At 36.6% G+C, this 19,025-nt stretch overlaps 2 protein-coding genes across 13 annotated transcripts in view; one reads left to right on the top strand and one right to left on the bottom strand.

The window, feature by feature from the left end:
* atxn2 (ataxin 2) overlaps positions 1–1,850 on the bottom strand; it is a 38,513-nt gene extending 36,663 nt beyond the window's left edge. For 8 of the 10 annotated variants that reach the window (XM_089130181.1, XM_089130182.1, XM_089130187.1 and 5 more), the window contains exon 1: positions 1,327–1,850. In XM_089130181.1, the coding sequence (XP_088986307.1) occupies positions 1,327–1,445 (119 nt within the window). In that variant the 5' untranslated portion in view covers positions 1,446–1,850. The remainder of the gene's footprint in view (positions 1–1,326) is intronic. The other 2 variants (XM_089130185.1, XM_089130190.1) reach the window with 1 other exon arrangement.
* Positions 1,851–5,488: 3,638 nt separating this feature from the next.
* Positions 5,489–19,000, top strand: cfap251 (cilia and flagella associated protein 251). 3 transcript variants are annotated; one of them, XM_039687095.2, is made up of 20 exons: positions 5,489–6,008; positions 6,266–6,406; positions 6,853–6,962; positions 7,411–7,519; positions 7,797–7,877; positions 8,207–8,284; positions 8,357–8,401; positions 8,504–8,706; positions 8,921–9,109; positions 10,833–11,083; positions 11,322–11,473; positions 11,722–11,895; positions 11,988–12,172; positions 14,205–14,319; positions 14,502–14,665; positions 15,694–15,784; positions 16,258–16,401; positions 16,499–16,727; positions 18,154–18,234; positions 18,689–19,000. In XM_039687095.2, the coding sequence occupies exons 1-20, from the start codon at positions 5,775–5,777 to the stop codon at positions 18,799–18,801; spliced, it is 2,889 nt and encodes a 962-aa protein (XP_039543029.2). In that variant the 5' UTR covers positions 5,489–5,774; the 3' UTR covers positions 18,802–19,000. The 3 variants fall into 3 exon arrangements, with proteins under 3 accessions (XP_039543029.2, XP_088986305.1, XP_088986306.1); XM_089130179.1 differs by having other exon boundaries at positions 8,357–8,706; XM_089130180.1 differs by having other exon boundaries at positions 8,207–8,401.
* The last annotated feature ends 25 nt before the right edge of the window (positions 19,001–19,025 follow it).

Below are 19,025 nucleotides of genomic sequence, written 5' to 3'. Positions count from 1 at the left end.
AGTGCTAAAAAACCTAACTTTGTACTTTTTTTCAACGATGTTGTACATTATATTAAGCTGATTTCTGGCTCCAACAACAAAAAGGCAATCAAAACTGTCAACATATGGTCCTTTTTTTCTTTGTGATGGCTCTTATGCTTCCCCTGGCAAAACTGTTTTGTATTTATTTTAATGTCATTGTTTTGTATATTGTAATGTATATTTTGTTACTTTTTTGTACTGTGTTTTTGCAATAAAAAAAAAAAAAAAAAAAAAAAAATGCAACCTCTTGGAAACGTCAAGGTTGAGATCTGACTTTCCCCTCTAGCGCCGCCACTCATCGGAAATGCACGGAAATGCAAATTGTCCCAAAACGTTCGTTTACCAAATGATTAGTAACAGGAACGACGCAATTCTGTCCTGGTGTTCTCAAGTAAACCAAATGCAAAAAAACTAGAACGGAAACTGGGTTAATGTCATTCTCAATAGTGACACAGAGAGTTAACATGTGACTTCTCATATGGGAGGATGAATTCCCATAACGTCGATTCACAGGCCCTCAGAACGCTTTGGAAATCAGACCTGGCAAAACTTTGTCGTTAGACAGATAAGATTAATAATACAAGTAAAAAGAAAAGGTATCCGTAGCCTGGTATTGACACAAATTAATGGGAAATGATAAAACTGTGTAGAAATAATGTAATTGTCGGCTATTATTGAGGACCTCTTGATTTTATTTTGAGTAATTTCTAAAAAAAAAAAAAAAAAAAAAATTATCATCAAAAAAATAAAATGTCATGCGGATAAAAGCAATATAATACTATCAGTATAATCAAATAAATGTTGGCTAGTTAGCTGGCTAACAACACGTTACTACGAATTGTATAGCCGTTGCTATTTTAATTTTTGCACTCTCAAGGCACTGTGAACGTTAGTTAAATGTTAAAATCGGTAAATTACATAATACATTCCAAAACGATAAAATTGTGGGGTCTTGTGGGGAAAAGCTGGCACAGCCATATTTCTCCGGCAAAAAGGCAATTCATCCTGAACCTATTCCCTACAGCAGACAACACGCCCCTCTCAAATATTCACGAACGTAATTGTCCGCTATCAGCAGTTATTTAAAAAACCGCTATGGGTTTGTACCCATTAACGTGTGAATGAATCCCTGTCCTGAGAACTTGGCCTATATCGGCCTACTTGCGCTCAATCCAAACCACTGCAAATTCACAACCTGCGTTTTTAAACTACGACACAAGTGCGGGCATGCCGCATACCCCAGTAGGTTCGCGCTCATCCGTCCTCCAAATTAAAATACGGTTATGTTGCAGATTTGGAACCCACCTGCCTATGCTCTGGCGTCCGACGCCTCCTCCTGCTCCCCCGGTACCGGAGGCCGCAGCGGCTCCGCTGTTGCTTCCGCCGGGTTTGCGATTACCACCGGCCTGCGGCTTCATGGACATGGTGATCCCATAAACGACAGCTTGAGCAGAGTTTTTTGACTGTTTGAAAAAAAAACGTTTACACCGCGCACGAGTGCGGAATATACTATTTGACGTGTTAGCTGACAGTTGATCTAGTGACAGCCAACGTGTACTCTCCAGTTATTCAAGTATCCACTAATGCTGCCTGCTACTTCAGCTAGCTCTGCTGATTTTTCCCCTCCTAACCAGAGACGATTTAGTCCGTTTTAAAAACCAAAGCGAGGTCGATCCATATGTTTTAGATGTCAACAAAAATACCAACCCAGTAATTTCGCTTTTTTGTTGTTGTTGTTATTTTAAGTGCGATATTCTCTGTAATATACACAGTTCACGCGGGGCTTCAGTACTGACCGATAGACCTAAACAGTCTGAAAAGCCACAAAAAGTGGCGGAAGGATATATATGTATATACACATTCCAGGAATGTGTGTACTCCTTTTGTCGGTTTTGTTTGTTCTGAAGAGAAATGATCTCCAGTGATTACTGTAAATATTATTGGAAGATGATACGTTATTTAGTTAATATTGGAAATGGATGAATGTTAGTTTTGAGGAACACTGCTCTCATTTAGAGTGCACTACTTTCAGCAAAAGCAGTGATCACTTTGAGCGTTTGCGCTTTGACACTATAGGGCCAGATGACTGATATAGCCTTAAATTCCTTGAGCACTATGTAGTTATTCTTATCATTTTATTCGTTTGAGTGTTTATTTTAACTCTCAAATGTCTTTTAATAATCAGACAGTTAGTGAAACATTTAATTTTTTTTATTATCCTCATTTAACCCAATTGAGCCCTATCTGGATAAAAAATGTGGCCCTTTTTGTTGGCCTACTGGTTTGAAAAATTATTTTAAAAGATTCTTCCACTCATATGTTGCAAACTGGTTATATTCCTTCCTGGTTGGCAGCATCTGGGTAAATTCACTTCACTTTTCAACATTTTGTGAAGAACCAGATCCATATAGAAATCTTATAATTTTGATATTTGATAGGCAAGAAGCACATTTATAATAAATGTGACATTTCAAGAAATATGGGAAACCAGAGTTGATTAATTATTTAAAGATTACTGTGATCCAAATTATTATGCAAGTGAAATATCAGTAAGAATTCAGTACGATAAACATTCAGATTTTAGTTTTTAAAGAAAGTGTTCTTTTTCTCCCATATATATCTTTTTTAGAGAATCAGTCAACCTAATTAAATAGGTTGTTACATATTATTAAGCAAGTTGTGTAAGGAAGAAAGATCTTTCTAAAGACGAGAAGCATTAAATTGTGCAATGTCATACAAAAGGGCATGCATGAAATAAAGTAATATTTTGCGCAAACTGAATGGAGATTATCAAACTATCAAAGGATTTGTAATTTAGAGCACAGAAGAACTCGGTAAGATAAAGGCTTGTTAAGGAATGTTTTGGTCAAACAAATCCTAAGATCTCCTAAGACCTGGGAGGTCACTTGCGCACGCGCGCACACACACATGCTCTGTACAGGTTCACACCTCCAGGGCCTCTATGGCTGTGACCCAGGCCGGAGAGAGTGCACTCTGCCTGGGGAGTGAGTTCAATCTCCACCATGGTGGATCTCTGGCACACACACACACACACACACTTGCTCACTCCACTCAGAGCTCCATGCTACTGAGATGGTCCAGAGTCAGATTCGCCCGCCACCCCTGGAGCTCCGTCTGGAGCACAGACGGTCCTAAAACGGACCTTCGGGATTTTGTAGTGGAGGTGCAGCCTTCCTGGGAACAAATCAAGCTCAAATGCCCATGGCGGGTTTGACTCTGGAGTCAAAGCTTTTAAAAATGACAAAGTCCAAAAAGTTGCGGTGGTCTCAAAGCTCCAGAGCCTTTAAGGCATTGACCCAAGCCTAAAAAAACCAATCCTGGGCACGAACAAAGCCCATGGTGGGTTCAGGGGCAACTACACAGTCTTTCACACCGGTTAAGTGTGATCCATCTCACATTAAAAAGAACATTCCTAGTTTGAAGAAGCAGAAGTTTTGAAGTGTTACAAAAAAGAAAGCAAAATTTTAAGGTTTTTTGGATATGTTTGTTTTATTTGTATATTATATATTGTTATGGATATTATATTTTATTTATTTTGTTTTTCCATATCAATTTTCAGAAGTTATACATGCAATAACAACGAAAAATGTTCAGGCACAGTGCTCAGGCTGTAAATAAAAGATTTGTTACACAATAGTGTCTTGTGGACATTTTTTTTTTCCAAAAAGTGCTTCATGTTCAAAGATAATATCTGGTTATATTGGTCCATGGTCATTCCTATATTGGGCAGCTATAAAAAAGCTATAGCTACTGTTGAGCAGCAAACAGGTATTTCAAGAATCTTTCCATGCAGGTCCCTTTAGGGTACCACAGGATGTCAAAATGACTTCTGCAATGACTTCTTAAAGGTGCATATCTTCAGAGGTAATAAAGTTATAAATCTGCAAATATCTCTGTGAGCTTTGGAATACAACTGCCAGCCAGCGAGTTTTTTGGGGAGTGTAGAGACATGCTTTTTTTGCTTCAAATACCTATTAATTTTTTGCAAAATTATAGTTTTCATGCCTTTTGCAAAACATTGCACTGTTTCATGCTTTTCATCTTTATACAAATCTTTCTTCCTCAGCATATGAGAACTGTGACTTGCTTGATAGACCTTTTTCACATTTCCATGTTTCTCAAAAGTCGCCATGTTTAGGTAAACCATGCATGTGACGACATTAAATATTTTTTGTGTGTTCCTATTTTCTCAAATATTAAAACAAAAACTCCACAGTAGTGTTTTTACAACTTTCAAAAACAGGAAAAAAAAATAGATAACGGCAGTCAGAAGAGAGAAAGATGCTAATTATACAGTCACTCCTGCCGCTGTATTTGAAGCAGCCTCACAGCAATGTTAATTAGTTTTTTGTAATTTGATGCAAAGGTAATTACAAAGTAAAGTGTTATAAATAAATTTAAAAAAAAAAATAAAATATAAAAAACGTTGAAGGATTTACGATGCTGATGGCCGTTAAAACAAGTTAACTTGTCAACAATACAGATGTGAGAAATAAAACAAACTATTTCTTTGAAAAACTTTCTTACTGAAATCCTATTGATGTCACTTGTAAAAGTGTAAAAAGACTACATCTCAGTAAATGTTTTCAATTTAAATGTCCAATTGAAGAGTTCAGATGCAAAAGCCTCTAAATGCCATTTGAAATTTTCTTCTTTAATGATGATTTTTATCAAACTTGTATATTTAAGTTCAGTAATTTCACTTAAATAACAATTAATAGGTAATTATCATTGCCATTTAAGTGAAATCACTGAACTTAAATATACAAGCTTGATAAAAATTATCATTCTAGAAGAAAATTTCAAATGGCACTTAGAGGCTTTTGCATCTGAACTCTTCAATTGCGCAAGTGCAGGTTTACAGTGGAACTAGTAGCATGGTGTTTTAATTTGTTTTCAGATATGTGGCTCAAAACTGCCATAAGTGCATAATTGTAGTGCACACTAAAATTGGACAACATAACCATATATAGCACCTATTTTTAATTGCTATTTGGCATCAAGAGAGTAAAATAAAACCACATTCATGCAAGTATCAACTGTACAAGTTGTTAGCCTACATTGAACAATATTTTGCTGTTTCATAAACTGTTTAGTGTTTTGCTGTTTAAATCGGCTGAAAAGTCTAATAATTCTGTGTTTCGTGGAAGGTTTCTATTGTGACAACATTTTTAGTTAATTTTTTTCTGAAAAACATAATATAGCCTACACAACATAATTAAAAAGTGAGGGCTTTTAAAAAAATTAATACTTTTATTAAGCTAGGATACATTCAAATTCAAAGTTCAAATAAATGTTATTCTTTTGCACTTTCTGCTTATCAAAGAATCCTTAAAAATGATCAATATTAAATATTAAGGCTACTTTAGTTTACTTCCTTGATTTGTACTTGTCCTTGTTGTCCTCCCACGTGACCGTATCTTAGCAACGTGATGCGTGGGTCATTATTAGACCAAAGGTAAAGAACAACGTCATCGTATGTGCGATACATTCGTATTTGCAAGATTACGAGTATTTTTGCACATGTGTTCGCGTGTTACTCAATTCAAACTTTTTTTTTTACAAACCTTCAACAGATATAACTGATTTCTACGGCACTAGAAAGACTAAATTATCCTGCCTAACCGACACGCGCAGAGATTCTAGCGGTTTCATTTGGTAACATCGTGATTCTGATTGAGATCCAATTCTCCAGATTTCCTTCTAACTTACATACTAGGACACAACGAGCAATGTCAACGGCAGATAAGACAGATGCAGAACCCGAAGGCTCGAGGGAGCAGAAAAGCACAGTAGATAATCAAATGAAAAAAGCATCACATGATGACGATGAAGGAGTACAAGAAGCTGGAGAAGGAAGAAGTGAAATATCCAGTATTGGAGAAAATGTTGCGGATTCACAAGTTTACACAGCCACATCATTGTCTGGCATTCCCAAAGAGAACAAAACCAAAACTCACCCACTGGTAATGGTTTGACAAAATTACTCTTTTATTTTTATTTTATATTTTCTAAAACTAAAAAGATGTTAGCCTATGTTTCACAATGACAAGCAGTCATATATTGTATTTTGCATTATTACAATACATCTATTTAGGAGCTAACAATACTGATCTTGTTAAGTAAAAATCATATATTGTCAAAATCTTAAACACTATTCCCACTATACCTTTGTTTCTTTATTTCACATATGAATGTAAAATTTTGATCTTTATAATTGCAGGTCCTTGACTGGGCTTATGGGATCAACCAAACACTACCTGTTCTCAGCCTGCAGGATGAAGATAGGCTTGTCATCTTGTATGTTTGTGCTCATGTTGCTGTCATGTATGATCACACTTCAAATGCTCAGCATCTGTTACAAGTAGGAGGCTCATTTGGCTACTTAGAAAGTAAATCATAAGGTGACACATTATTCCGATAGTCAATTTTAGACAATCTACTAACTATAAGTAACTTTTCAACTACATGTCAACTAACTGTCATTAGAGTATTATTAGACTGTCAGCTTAATATCTGCTAACACTTTATTTTGTGGGTCCCCCAACAGAAATTCAACTGACTATAAGTAATTTGGCGACTACAAACTTATTCTCCTAACCCAACACCAAACCATAACCTAACAGTCTACTGACAGTCTACTATAATATACTAATACTCTAATGAGAGTTACTTGACATGTAGTTGAAAAGTTACTTAATTAGTAGAACGTCTAAAGTGACTATCGAAATAAAGTGTAACCAATCATAGTTAATTTAAAGCCTCAATTTTTTGTAAACATGTACCTTTTATGCTATTTGGTATCTACAGGGCCACTGCAGTCCAATCACCTGTTTGTGTGCCAGTGAAGACAGGCGTTGGCTTGTGACAGCGGACATGAGCCAAGAGAGTCTTGTTATTATATGGGATGCTTATACAGGGTAACTCTGACCCAAATATTCATGTATATGCATATATGTGTGTATATGATTGATTATACAATCTATTTATATTGTTTTTGTAAATCTGCCCTTAAAACTGACTGTAAGGACTTGATGGTCTTGAATATGATTTTCAAAAAACCTGTTGAAGTTGTGACGAAACGAAAGTAGCAACAGATCTTTTCTTCTTTGTTGTGATGTACATCGAGGTGAAACGGATTATTGGAAAAGAAATAAAGGTAGAGAGAGGTCCATTGCTTGTTCTATCCATCCCATCCATTGGTTGTTGATTAAGCGGACTAAATGTTTGGAGAAATTCGACTTACATCTCTAGAGAGAAGTGTGTAGTTTCATCAGAAGATCGTGTTATGACATTTTGATTAGGAATTACAAGGCGGACAATAAACAAACCTATACATGGATGAATCAATCATAACATATGTTGTAGGATTCCTGTGCGGACTTTGTTTGACTGTCATCCAGAGGGTGGAGTTTCTGCCTTGGCACTATCAAAGGATTCAAAATATCTGGCGACTGTTGGAGCTGGAGCAGTACAGGTTTAAAACAAAATGTTTTATATTATCTATCATATTTTTACATAACCTCACTGTAGATATCTTACGTAATCTTAGATGCACCCTCCCTCTAGGAGCCGTGTATTTCCAGCATCTATCATAACTTGCCAAAAGAGACATTGATCCCAGGGAGATAATGAAAATGAAAACTTCATTAACTGAAATAATGATGAACATAAAAAGGTCAAATGAAATCCCATAATATTTTCACTGCTTACAAATACACTAACCTATGTATTTTTTTTTTTCTATGCATCAGCGAGTGTGTATTTGGGACTGGACAGATGAAAGCGACAGCCCACAATGTCAAGTTGACCTCAGCCCAAAATATGGTTGCCAGGTATGTTGCAAAAATGTGCTTGATGAGGTTATTATGCTGACCTTACTGAAAAAAAACACGTAGGCTATACCAAAATGTATTTAAAATGTGTTTAATTCATACAAAGTATGGTACTATAAATCCATTAACATATTTACTGATGTATCGCTTGAGACTTATTGATATAAATATTTTAATTACATTTTATTTTTATTATAAAATACTTCTTCATTGCACAATGCACATTTCTTAATATTAAGCCTAATGTATTTTAAAATCACTGTTAGTAAAGATAGTATCAGTCAGCTTTAAATGCATCTAACATGTAAACATTCTCCATGTCTTCCCAGAACCAAATACTTTTTAATCCCACTGACAGCACACAGTTGGTTAGCAACAGTAGCACTCAGGTTCTCTTCTACAGCTGGGTAGGAATTATTTATTTGTTACTGATTTACTATTTTAGTTGTCTGAATATAACAATGAATTCTGTTGCTCAGGAAAAGGAACATCTGGGATACTCTGCTCCTGAAATTACTGACAAGGTTGGCAGAAGAACCTTTCATCAGGTTACACATCTGTGTGCTGTTGTGATGTATTCTGCTCCGTTTTTGGCATTGACCTTTTGCAAATATGTCCCCATTCAGACCTTCAATATGGTGCTAGGTTCCCTGAGCCAGTCCATCTTCCACTATGACAGTGTGCAGGCTCTTACAGCCACTTCAGCTGGGAATATAGTTCTCTGGGACAAGCAGACTGAGTCTGTCTCTTCTCAGCCCATAGTGAGGAAAGCCATGAAAATTGTGTTTCTCCAGAAGGAAGCTATCACCGTATTGACTTTGATTGACAGGTATATATGACACAGATACAGTTTATGGCAAATTTTTGCATTCATATTTTTCAAATAAATTCTAATAAGCTAACTGTGCTGCCACTGCAAGGTTGCACCTATTTTTACAGTTGTTGTATGTTATATTTTGCTTTGCATTTGCTGTTTTCCTGTTTGACATTATTTAATACCATTACACAATCTGTATACTTGTCTTCATATGTTCTCTGTCAAGTTTCATCGTTACAGGCGACGTGAGTGGCCAAATCAAATTCTATGATGGAAATCTCAAGCTCATCAACTTTTACAATGAGTTTAGCTTGGATCCCATCAGATCCATCTCCTTTTCCAAAGAAAAGCCTTCCACTAGCAGCCTCGGATATCCAAAAGACTGCACACTGGATACCAAACCATTTGTCATAAGGTGAAAAATTCAGAAAGATCCAATATTTATTATGATAAATGTGCCATAACAAAATACTGAATAAAATTAAAAAACTATGAGCAAGTCAGGATTATATTTGAATTATTGTTTAAAAGCATTTCAAGGTCAAAGCATTTATTGTCATATGCACAGTGAGGAAAAACAAGTTTCCCTGTACAATGAGCTTCTTTCTTTGCTGTCCACAATGAATGCCAATACTAGTGCAAAGTACTTAAAAGAAGAAATAAACATATGCACAGACACACACACACACACAAACAAAAATAATTTTAGAGAGAATTTTAGAGAGAAACATTAATTAGCAATTATTTCATTCAAAGATGGTTTGAAGAAAGTTCCAATAATACATTTTTGTCACATGTACCTCAGCAATAAGTGGAAGATACACAAATCATCAGTTAAAAGCATAAACTGCTAACAAGAGTGAAGTGTGTAGATTGGATGCATCATCTGCATAACAGAGTACATGTACACTCACCTAAAGGATTATTAGGAACACGTTAAATTTCTCATTAATGCAATTATCTAATCAGCCAATCACATGGCAGTTCCTTCAATGCATTTAGGGGTGTGGTCCTGGTCAAGACAATGTCCTGAACTCCAAACTGAATGTCAGAATGGGAAAGAAATGTGATTTAAGCCATTTTGAGCTTGGCATGATTGTTTTGTGCCGGACGGGCCTATCTGGATGGGCTACAACAGCAGAAGACCCCACCCGGTACCACTCATCTCCAGTACAAATAGGAAAAAGAGGCTACAATTTGCAAGAGCTCACCAAAATTGGACAGTTGAAGATTTCTGTTGAGACATTCAGATGGTAGAGGCAGAATTTGGCGTAAACAGAATGAGAACATGGATCCATCATGCCTTGTTAGCACTGTGCAGGCTGGTGGTGGTGGTGTAATGGTGTGGGGGATGTTTTCTCGGCACACTTTAGGCTCCTTAGTGCCAATCGGGCATAGTTTTAAATGCCACGGCCTACCTGAGCATTGTTTCTGACCATGTCCATCCCTTTATGGCCACCATGCTCCAATCCTCTGATGGCTACTTCCAGCAGGATAATGCACCAGGTCACAAAGCTCAAATAATTTCAAATTGGTTTCTAGGATCTTTGTGCCCTGGATGTGCATCCCACGAATCTCCATCAACTGCAAGATGCTATCCTATCAATATGGGCCAACATTTCTAAAGAATGCTTTCAGCAACTTGTTGAATCAATGGCACACAGAATTAAAGCAGTTCTGAAGACGAAAGGGGGTCAAACACAATATTAGTATGGTGTTCCTAATAATCCTTAATCCTGCATGTCATTCTAAACATGTATGACTTTATTTCTTCTCCTGAACATAAAAGAAGATATTTTGAAAAATCCTGGTAAGCAAACAGTTTTGGTGACAGTTGACTTCCATTTGTATTGACAAAAAATACTGAGACATTTCTCAAAATATCTTCTTTTGCGTTCCACAGAAGTAAAAAGTACAGTAATACAGGTTTGGAACAAAACGAGGTTGAGTAAATTCTGAACGGATCTTCATTTTTGGGTCAACTATTCCTTTAAAGTATGGTACTAACTATCTTTGCTTCTGCTATTCCTTTGCATCTTGTTTATACCGCCACTGGAGGCAGAAATATAGAGGGAACATTAATAAATTCTTACTCCGCAATGCAATAATTATGTTTCTCTCCTTCCTTCCAATTACAGAAATGTTGTTCTCTCTACTACTAGTGCAACTGTAGTGCATGTAAATGCGCAAAGTCATGTTCCACAGACCCTTCTGAAGGAACATCCAGAACCTCTGGAAGCAGTTGCCTGCCACCCCAAACAACCGCTAGTAGCTATGGCAAGCAACAGCGGCACAATCAAGGTTTGGGACTATGAGCGTAAAGAGGTGGTCTGCAGAAGGGCCTTCCAGCCACACAAACAGATCCAGTGTATTACGTACGATCCACAAGGTGAACTACAAAACAAGATCTCACTCCTGCTATTATACTATAGTTAACGTATAATGTACGTTTTAGCTCAGCTTTATAGGTACATTGCTTGATTCAAAGACTGTCCAGACAGGAAGCGACTAAAATTGCATTCCTGCCACCTGTTAAATTTTTTATTTAAAAAAAAAAAAAAAGGATTATGAAGGAAGGATGCCACAAATTGCAATTATACAATCTGTGTGAATTTGCCCTTTTCTAGGTTTTTACTTGGCCTTGGGCTTTGCCAGTGGGGCTTTGCAGATTGTTGATGCCTGTACACTGCAAAGTGATGGAAAAGAGTGTTTCCAGTACAGTCACGACAGCATTACCCATCTCACCTTCTCTCAGGACTCGTGCTACCTGGCTGCTGCGGTTAGTAGGAGTTGCATTTTTTGTTTTAGTTTATTTTGTACAACACATTTTAGCATAGATTGTTTTGTGAACCTGTCACTTTGTGAAAAAATGTGAAATTGAAAGCTAAAACATTACTGTTCCTACCACAAAAATGTTACTAAGTGGACCTTGGGGAAGCTTTTTTTCTATTGTAACAGTAATGTTCTTGATTTTATGAGGGCACTTTTTTATATCCTTTGTTTGGAATTTTATTTCCCTTCTGCCAGGACACTGGAAAAAGTGTGACATTGCTCCATTTGTGTAAAGCGGGGACCCAAGAGGTTTGGCAGTACCAGGGCAGGCACCGCTCGCATTATAAACCCATTCAGGATCTGCTGTTTGGAGTGGATTTAGACAGCAATCAGCCTCGTCTGCTCTCTCTTGGCATGGATCGCAGGCTGGTGAGTTCCTATTTTTTAATATGATTTTGCTCTTTATGGGTTTATCTTGTTGAACTGTGTTAAACGTATCACATCTTCCTGTCTGTATACAGGTGGAGTATGATCTGCAGAACAGTGGTGAAAATGAGTTACTGATTTTGAGCTCTGATCGGATCGAACAGAGTGCTGTGCCCACCTGTATGGTGTGGTATCCTCCTCTGACGCCTGAAAACTTCCTCCTTACAGCTTCCAACCGGTATAAGATGAAGCTCTTCAATGCTACCTCCAAAATGTGCAGGTTTGCAGTTTTCCTGTTGGCAGAACAAAGAAGAAATGTCACTGAAATAAACAGCAATCTCAACTGCGTTTACCAAAAGAAGGGTGACAAGTTGATCGTGGAGACCATTGCCACCAATGTTCTCTATGATCAAATTAGCTTATGGTGTTTTTGAGAAACGCAGCCTGGTTGATTCGTTTATTGCAAAATTTCAAATGAAGCTAAAGCCAAACCATTCAGTCTAAATGTGATAGGTAGAGAAATGTAAATGGAAACAATGATTACACAAACCCAAATTTGGATAATAGAATGGGATTTCAAGGATATTTTAGGATATGGCTTTCTTATGATGCAAAAGGGAAATAAGTTCATAATTTTGTAAAGATAAACATCTCTGTTATGATTATGGACAAAGAAACAGATGATTCATCTGAAGTACTTTTGTCATCATCCATAAGTGGCGGGAAAGGACTTAGTGATGACATCATAGTAAGTGAGGTAATACAAATAAAGGTCAATAGATTTAGGTCTCCCGAATTCCAAATAATTAAATAGGCTGTCAATCAAAAATAGAAAAAAGGGAGAAAAATAATATGGTTTTATTGCTTTAATACACCCTACAGTAACACAAATAATATATTAAAAATGTATGCATAGCTAGTGTAAACACAATATAAACAGGTCATAAAAAATAAAACGGTCCACTTCAATATTCTAACTCAACTATTTGATATCACTGTTTATTGTTTGTGTCGGGATAATAGATATGTAAAGCCGTTTATGTTCTCTGTGAGATAAAAATAATTTTTTTACCATTAGTGTTGTCTTTCTGAATATACCAGCACAGCACTAAAAGCAGCATGATTATTGCTTTTATACAACAATTCAATAAACAGTTAATGGTGAGTAACTAGTTAACACGGTGCTTGGTAATTTGACTGTTTTTGCTTTGCCTTTGCTAATATTTCCAAACTAACCCAGATAGCAAACTGACATTGAATCAACGTGGAAACGACGTCTCTCATGACATTGAAACAACGTTGATTTTGCTCACCGAATTAACGTTGAACCAACGTCAGACACGGCATTCTTCAAAGCTAAATGAAAATCGAAAATTGGTTTGCTTTCATAACGTTGAAACAACGCGTTGATTTCAAGTTGATTTTCCGTTAGTTTTGAAAGAATGACGCGTCTGACGTTGGTTCAACGTTAATTCGATGAGCAAAACAATGTCAGATCAACGTTGTTTCGATGTCATATTTCCACGTTGATTCAATGTCAGTCTGCTATCTGGGAAGCCACAGCAATTTTTTATTCCTAAATTAAAAGTGCTCTAAGCGATGTCGCACTGTTTCTAAGCGAAACACACTGTAAAAAAACGCTGTCCATGGAGACAACCCAGGCTCCACAAATGGCAACAAAAACAAATTGCGGCAACCCTCTCCATGAAACATAACAAACTGTTTCAGCCAATAACTGACAAGAAGGCCCTGGGGGTGGGGTTTGGAGGGCCAGTGCAGATGAGGAGGAGGGAGGGTCTATCTAGCCTTCGTTTTGTTTGAAAATACTTTAAGTGTCACGTCACCTGACATCGCTTAGAGCACCTTTAATCTGCGTTTTGAACGAATTGGTTGTGTGAAAAAATAATTTTGTGTGTTTGTAAATGAATCGCTTTGAGTGAATGATTCAATGATTCACTCATTAGCAACTTGTGTTTAGAAAAGGTAAACACACTCAATGCTGTAGTGAGCTGAACTGTTGCAGCGCTCTTGTAATGCTGCTCGACCAATCACATTCGAGGACCGGAACTAACTGTTGCACAGTAGTAGGGTCTAACAGAGTAGACTCGATTTTTATTTACGCCGATATGAACTTTTAAATTAAATATTTTTCACTCTACTATATTAAGCCGTTTTCTAAGGAGCTGAGGAGTTCCCTTTTCTAATCTTTGGGTAATAAAAATGATCTGATCCCAAATAAAACAAGATAAACAAATTTCTGATATTTTTTAATTTTGTAAATCTGTTAGTGATGGTATGCTTTGTCTAAACAGAAAAACGGTCTTTGGGCCCTCATATGGTTCTCCAGTGAAAAAGATGGCCATCTTACCTGCATCTAATGATGGTGACCCTAATTCTCGTTACATGGCATATATAACACAAGATAAGGTAAAAAAGTGTTTCAGTCCTCATAAACAAACTATGCATTTGATAATTACTACTGTATAAATGGATCTCTTTAATGTCTTACTAAGACCTCTTGGTATCAGCATGAGACATTATGCCAATTTTATTCCTTTGATTTAATGATTTAAGTCTCATTTCATTCCTGATTTTTCTCCTTGATGTAGGTTGGGATTCAGATTTTGCCTGTGGATGGAAACCCTCATAAGTCCTTTGCAATGATCTGTCACTCAACAGGCGTATCAACTCTAGCTGTCTCATACGATGGTAGAAATGTTTTCACTGCTGGAGGACAAGACTGCACTGTCTTGTCATGGGAGATCAATTTGTCGTAAGTTTGAAGTACATGCGCCCCATGTAAAACTCAACAGCTTTTTGCAGTTGACTCATCAACAAGGTCATGATATACTGTATCATATAGTTGCTCAATTAAAGGAATATTTCACCAAAATATTTAAATTATCCCATAATTTTCTCACCCTTTAGCCATCCTAGCTGTATGACTTTCTTTCAGTCAAACACATTCGGAGTTATATTAAATAACATCACGGCTCTTCCCAGCTTTGTAATGGCATTGAATAGTGCCTGAGTTTTTGAAGCTCCAAAAAGTGCATCCATCCATAAAAGTAATCAATACGACTCCAGTGGTTTAACAAATGCCTTCTGAAGCAAAGCAATACGTTTTTGCAAGAAAATTTAACATATTTAAACCTTTATAATCTATAGACCTTATGTAGCCCCGCCCCTTCGGTCTGTATTTGCACAGCGATCTTGCATAGGTATGAATGAACAGCTCGTAAAAATTTTCCCGGGCGACATTTGTCAAGACATCTGCTTTACAATGCTTATGATAAACATTACAATGCTCATGATAACTTTTGTTAACTCTATAATAAGTAAATCCACTTCACCAGCTAATTACTCATCGACAGCGATGCCATAGAGATATACAGAGCAACCGCAGAAGCGGAAGTTCAAAAACAATATTCTAAAGATGACGGCGTTTCTCTGGTGCATAAGGTCTATAATCACTCACGTTCACGATAGAGTCAAGTTTGGGTGGAAGGGTGACCTCTGACCCGACTCATTACATACGATGTAGGTGTAGCGTAAGCTTATGTGAGAATAGATGCCTCATGAAAACCATGTAACTCTCTCGTGAACGCTTGCCTGGCAATTGCCGAAGCCAGTGATTCTAAAGTTTTAAAAATGGATATTTTTCTTTGGGTGAACTCTTTCTTTAATATGAGGTCATAAAATATTTGTCTATAATAATAACTGAAATTCAAATCAACTATATACAGCTTATTGTGTCTGTTACAAAATGGGGTCACATAATTAGCTTTTGCAAACATGCAGATCATTGGAGGCATCAGCTGCTCTCGGAGGGAAAGACATGTTGCCCTTCTACAATCTTCTGGAGGGAGGGAGAGATGGACAGCTCTTCAGGGTTCGAGATCTCTATTTAAATGCTTTCTTTTTTCTCATTGTCCTGTATGTAGGTCAAAAATTACAGAAAAAGACAATAAAATGTAAACATTTGCAGAACAACCCGTAGAACCCTAATATACAAAACCGATATCAGAGATTAAAAAATACAGTTATTTAAACACAATGCCATCAAATGTGAAGTGTCATATAGTGAATTCTTGGAATGTCAGTTTTCTCACTGTAAATTATAATATAATTAAATGTTATTTTTAACCTTTAACAGTATTTTACTTTAGAATTACATGAAATGTAAGGTTACATTAATTGTTTACCCCCTGCATTTAGTAAGTGAAATTACTGTTAACCAATTAGGTTTTTACTGTAGCATTTTTACAGATAAAATCAAAACTTAATAAAAAAATGATATGAGGTTTCATAACATGCTTTCTTAACATGTTACCAGGCCAGACCATATTATGATTTGTCCTTTAGGAAATGGAGGAATATTTTTACTATTGCCAGCTACAGAATCAGGAACTCAACACCATGGAAACACGGCTTGTGTCCACGCGCATCCCTCTAGCAGATGTGCCCTTCTTAATGAGAGCGCTTGGCTTCTATCCAACCGAGCAAGAGGTACGAGCGTTGTTGCAATCACCAACCATACAAAACTGTCATCGTTTGGTGGACTAGCACTCGGTCCTTGTCAACACATGGTTTTGTTTTGTTGAAGCTGGAAGACATGCAAAATGAGGTGAAGTTCAGCCGCTATGCTGAGACCAGAAATTATGTGACGGACATCGATTTGGAGGAGTTCTTTAAATTGTATATCAACCACAGACCTGCCTCTGGCATTTCCAGACAGGAGCTTTGCAATGCCTTTCAGGTGCTTGGAAGGGCAGACGAGGAGGGCACATATACTATTGACAGAGATGAACTACTGGAGTTACTGCAGGCTAGAGGTAAATATGTTTTTATGAGTTTTAGCAATACTTTTGGTAACTGGATGAGAGAGAAATAATTATTATAATTAACAGAGAAAGGTTTTGACTTGCTCATTCAAGAAATTATGCACAACACAAGGAGTCTGACAACAGCCGGCGTGTGCTCCACACGTAGATATGATCTCATCATCATCATCATCATCAAGTCTGTCTGTGATTATGAAGAAACAGAAAAAAAATAAAAACAGACTAAATCCAGAAGAACTGTGGCAACATCTCCAAGACGCTTGAAGAAACCAACCTGCAAAGCTACCTGAAAATTTGTACCGAGGACAAAAGATGTTTTAAACGCAAAGGGTGGTCACACTATGAGAAGTTAATGGATAAATAAATACACTTATGACATTATTTTTGAAAGCATCCTTACTTTACTGCATTAAGTGCCTAATACTTTCACAGTACTGGAGCTTTGCAGGTAGGTTATCCTCAAGCGTGTTGGAGACTTTGACACAGTCCTTCTGGATTTTGCCTGTTTTTTCTGTTTCTTCATGTAATCACGACGTACTCGGTGATGGTGAGATCAGATCTACATATGGGGCATACCAGCTGTTTCAAAATCTCACTCGTTTCTAGGTCTATGTTGTATCATTTATCATTGTAGCCTGTTTATTTGATTTATTATTTAAGTTGATTCTCTGAATGCTGGATACTTATTTTTGGACTGATAGTGGTTAATAAATTCAAATAATGGTATGTGAAATAGTCAGTGGTAATATTATTGTGTTTCTGCCGCTGAATTATTTCACAGAACTGCGCAATAATTCAGGTTAAGCCTAATCATAAATCACTATTGAGCAATTGGAGTATAATAATGGCAAATAAAACATTTTTTTAAACAAAAAAGCTTGTTTAATTGCACTAATTAAACAAAATATACATTGCATTAACCATGCTTGCATTTTAATGGATTGTATTTTTAAGACTTGCATTTTTATGGGCTGAAATTCAACTTGGTTGTTTATTTAAGCTGTGAATATTTCCATTCAAAACATTTCACAAGCATTTTCATTATTAAAAATTAAATAATCCATATTCGCCTTTCAGATTATTTCACTTCCAAAAATAAATGGACCGAAAATTGCCTGTAGAATATAGGTTGTATTTTTGAAATAGAATTAAATATTTTGGAAGTGAAATCTGAAAGGTGAATATGGATTATTGAATTTTGAATAATGAAAATGTGTGTGAAATTGATTGTTTTAATTGAATCTGTACTTGATCTGTGTTTCAGAAAGCCATTTTTTTTTAACCACGATTAACTATTCTAGATTAAGGCCTACTCCTGGCTTTGTTTAAACCTAGTCCGCTGTATTGACAGTTTTTTATACGATGCATAATTTTGAACAAGTGATTAATAATTAGTAATTACTTGTGTTCATGTCAGGTGAACATATGACAGAGGAGGACTTGGCTGAATGCTTTACAACTCTTTTAGGTATTAGTGCAGAGGGAGGCAGTTGCACAGGTATGTAGAAGTATTGAATCTCTATACTGATGGCCAAATTTGTGTGAAATGTTTTCAGGTCCAAAAGCAAACAACACACAGAGCTAGTATAGGCTTCACTCAAGGTGTGCAGTATTACTGAAAAAGAATGATCCTAACCTTTATCTCTGTGCTCAAATACCAGTTTGCCACCAGACAGTGATTTACCTTTTCTGAATTGTTCAAATATCTGTGTCCATGAGACAGGAAGCCCAGAGTAAATCTTGACTTTTTAAAATCTTAATTTAAGGATGCTGTAAATGAATAGTGCTCATAAACAGCAGCTGAGTTAGTATTCTCACTTAAAACAGAGAGGGTTGGACCCAGAAACAGTATTCGATAGACTCCAAGGTGAAGGAGTATTTGACTGAAATAGTAATGAATTTCAAACACGTGTACCCATATTTTAATCTCAACTACTGTGTCTGTCTTTCAGCATCTATGTTGGAGACTTTGCTACCCACTAAAATCACCATGAGGACATTATCCACAGATATTTTTGGGTTTTCTGCAGCCACCCAGGAACTTCATCAAGAACAAGCACACTAGAATATCTGAAATGTCCAGAACCATTCTGAAACTTATAATCTAATTAAAGAGATGTATTATTTGTAGTCTGTATAACAGAACAGTCGTTTTGTGATTACTACTGAGCTGAACGGTGTATTTTCCTGTGTATAATAAGTTACTTTTCTGAAACGCTGAGAGAGAGATAAAATCAAACGGAAATAAACGTTGTTTGACATTACACTGTCGATCCAGTCTCCATTTTT

This window comes from Pimephales promelas, chromosome 4 (genome assembly GCF_988280905.1).
Source record: "Pimephales promelas chromosome 4, fPimPro1.hap1.1, whole genome shotgun sequence".
NCBI classification, from domain to species: domain Eukaryota; kingdom Metazoa; phylum Chordata; class Actinopteri; order Cypriniformes; family Leuciscidae; genus Pimephales; species Pimephales promelas.
The sequence above is the reverse complement of the archived record's forward strand: the minus strand, read 5'-3'. Positions and strand labels throughout refer to the sequence as shown.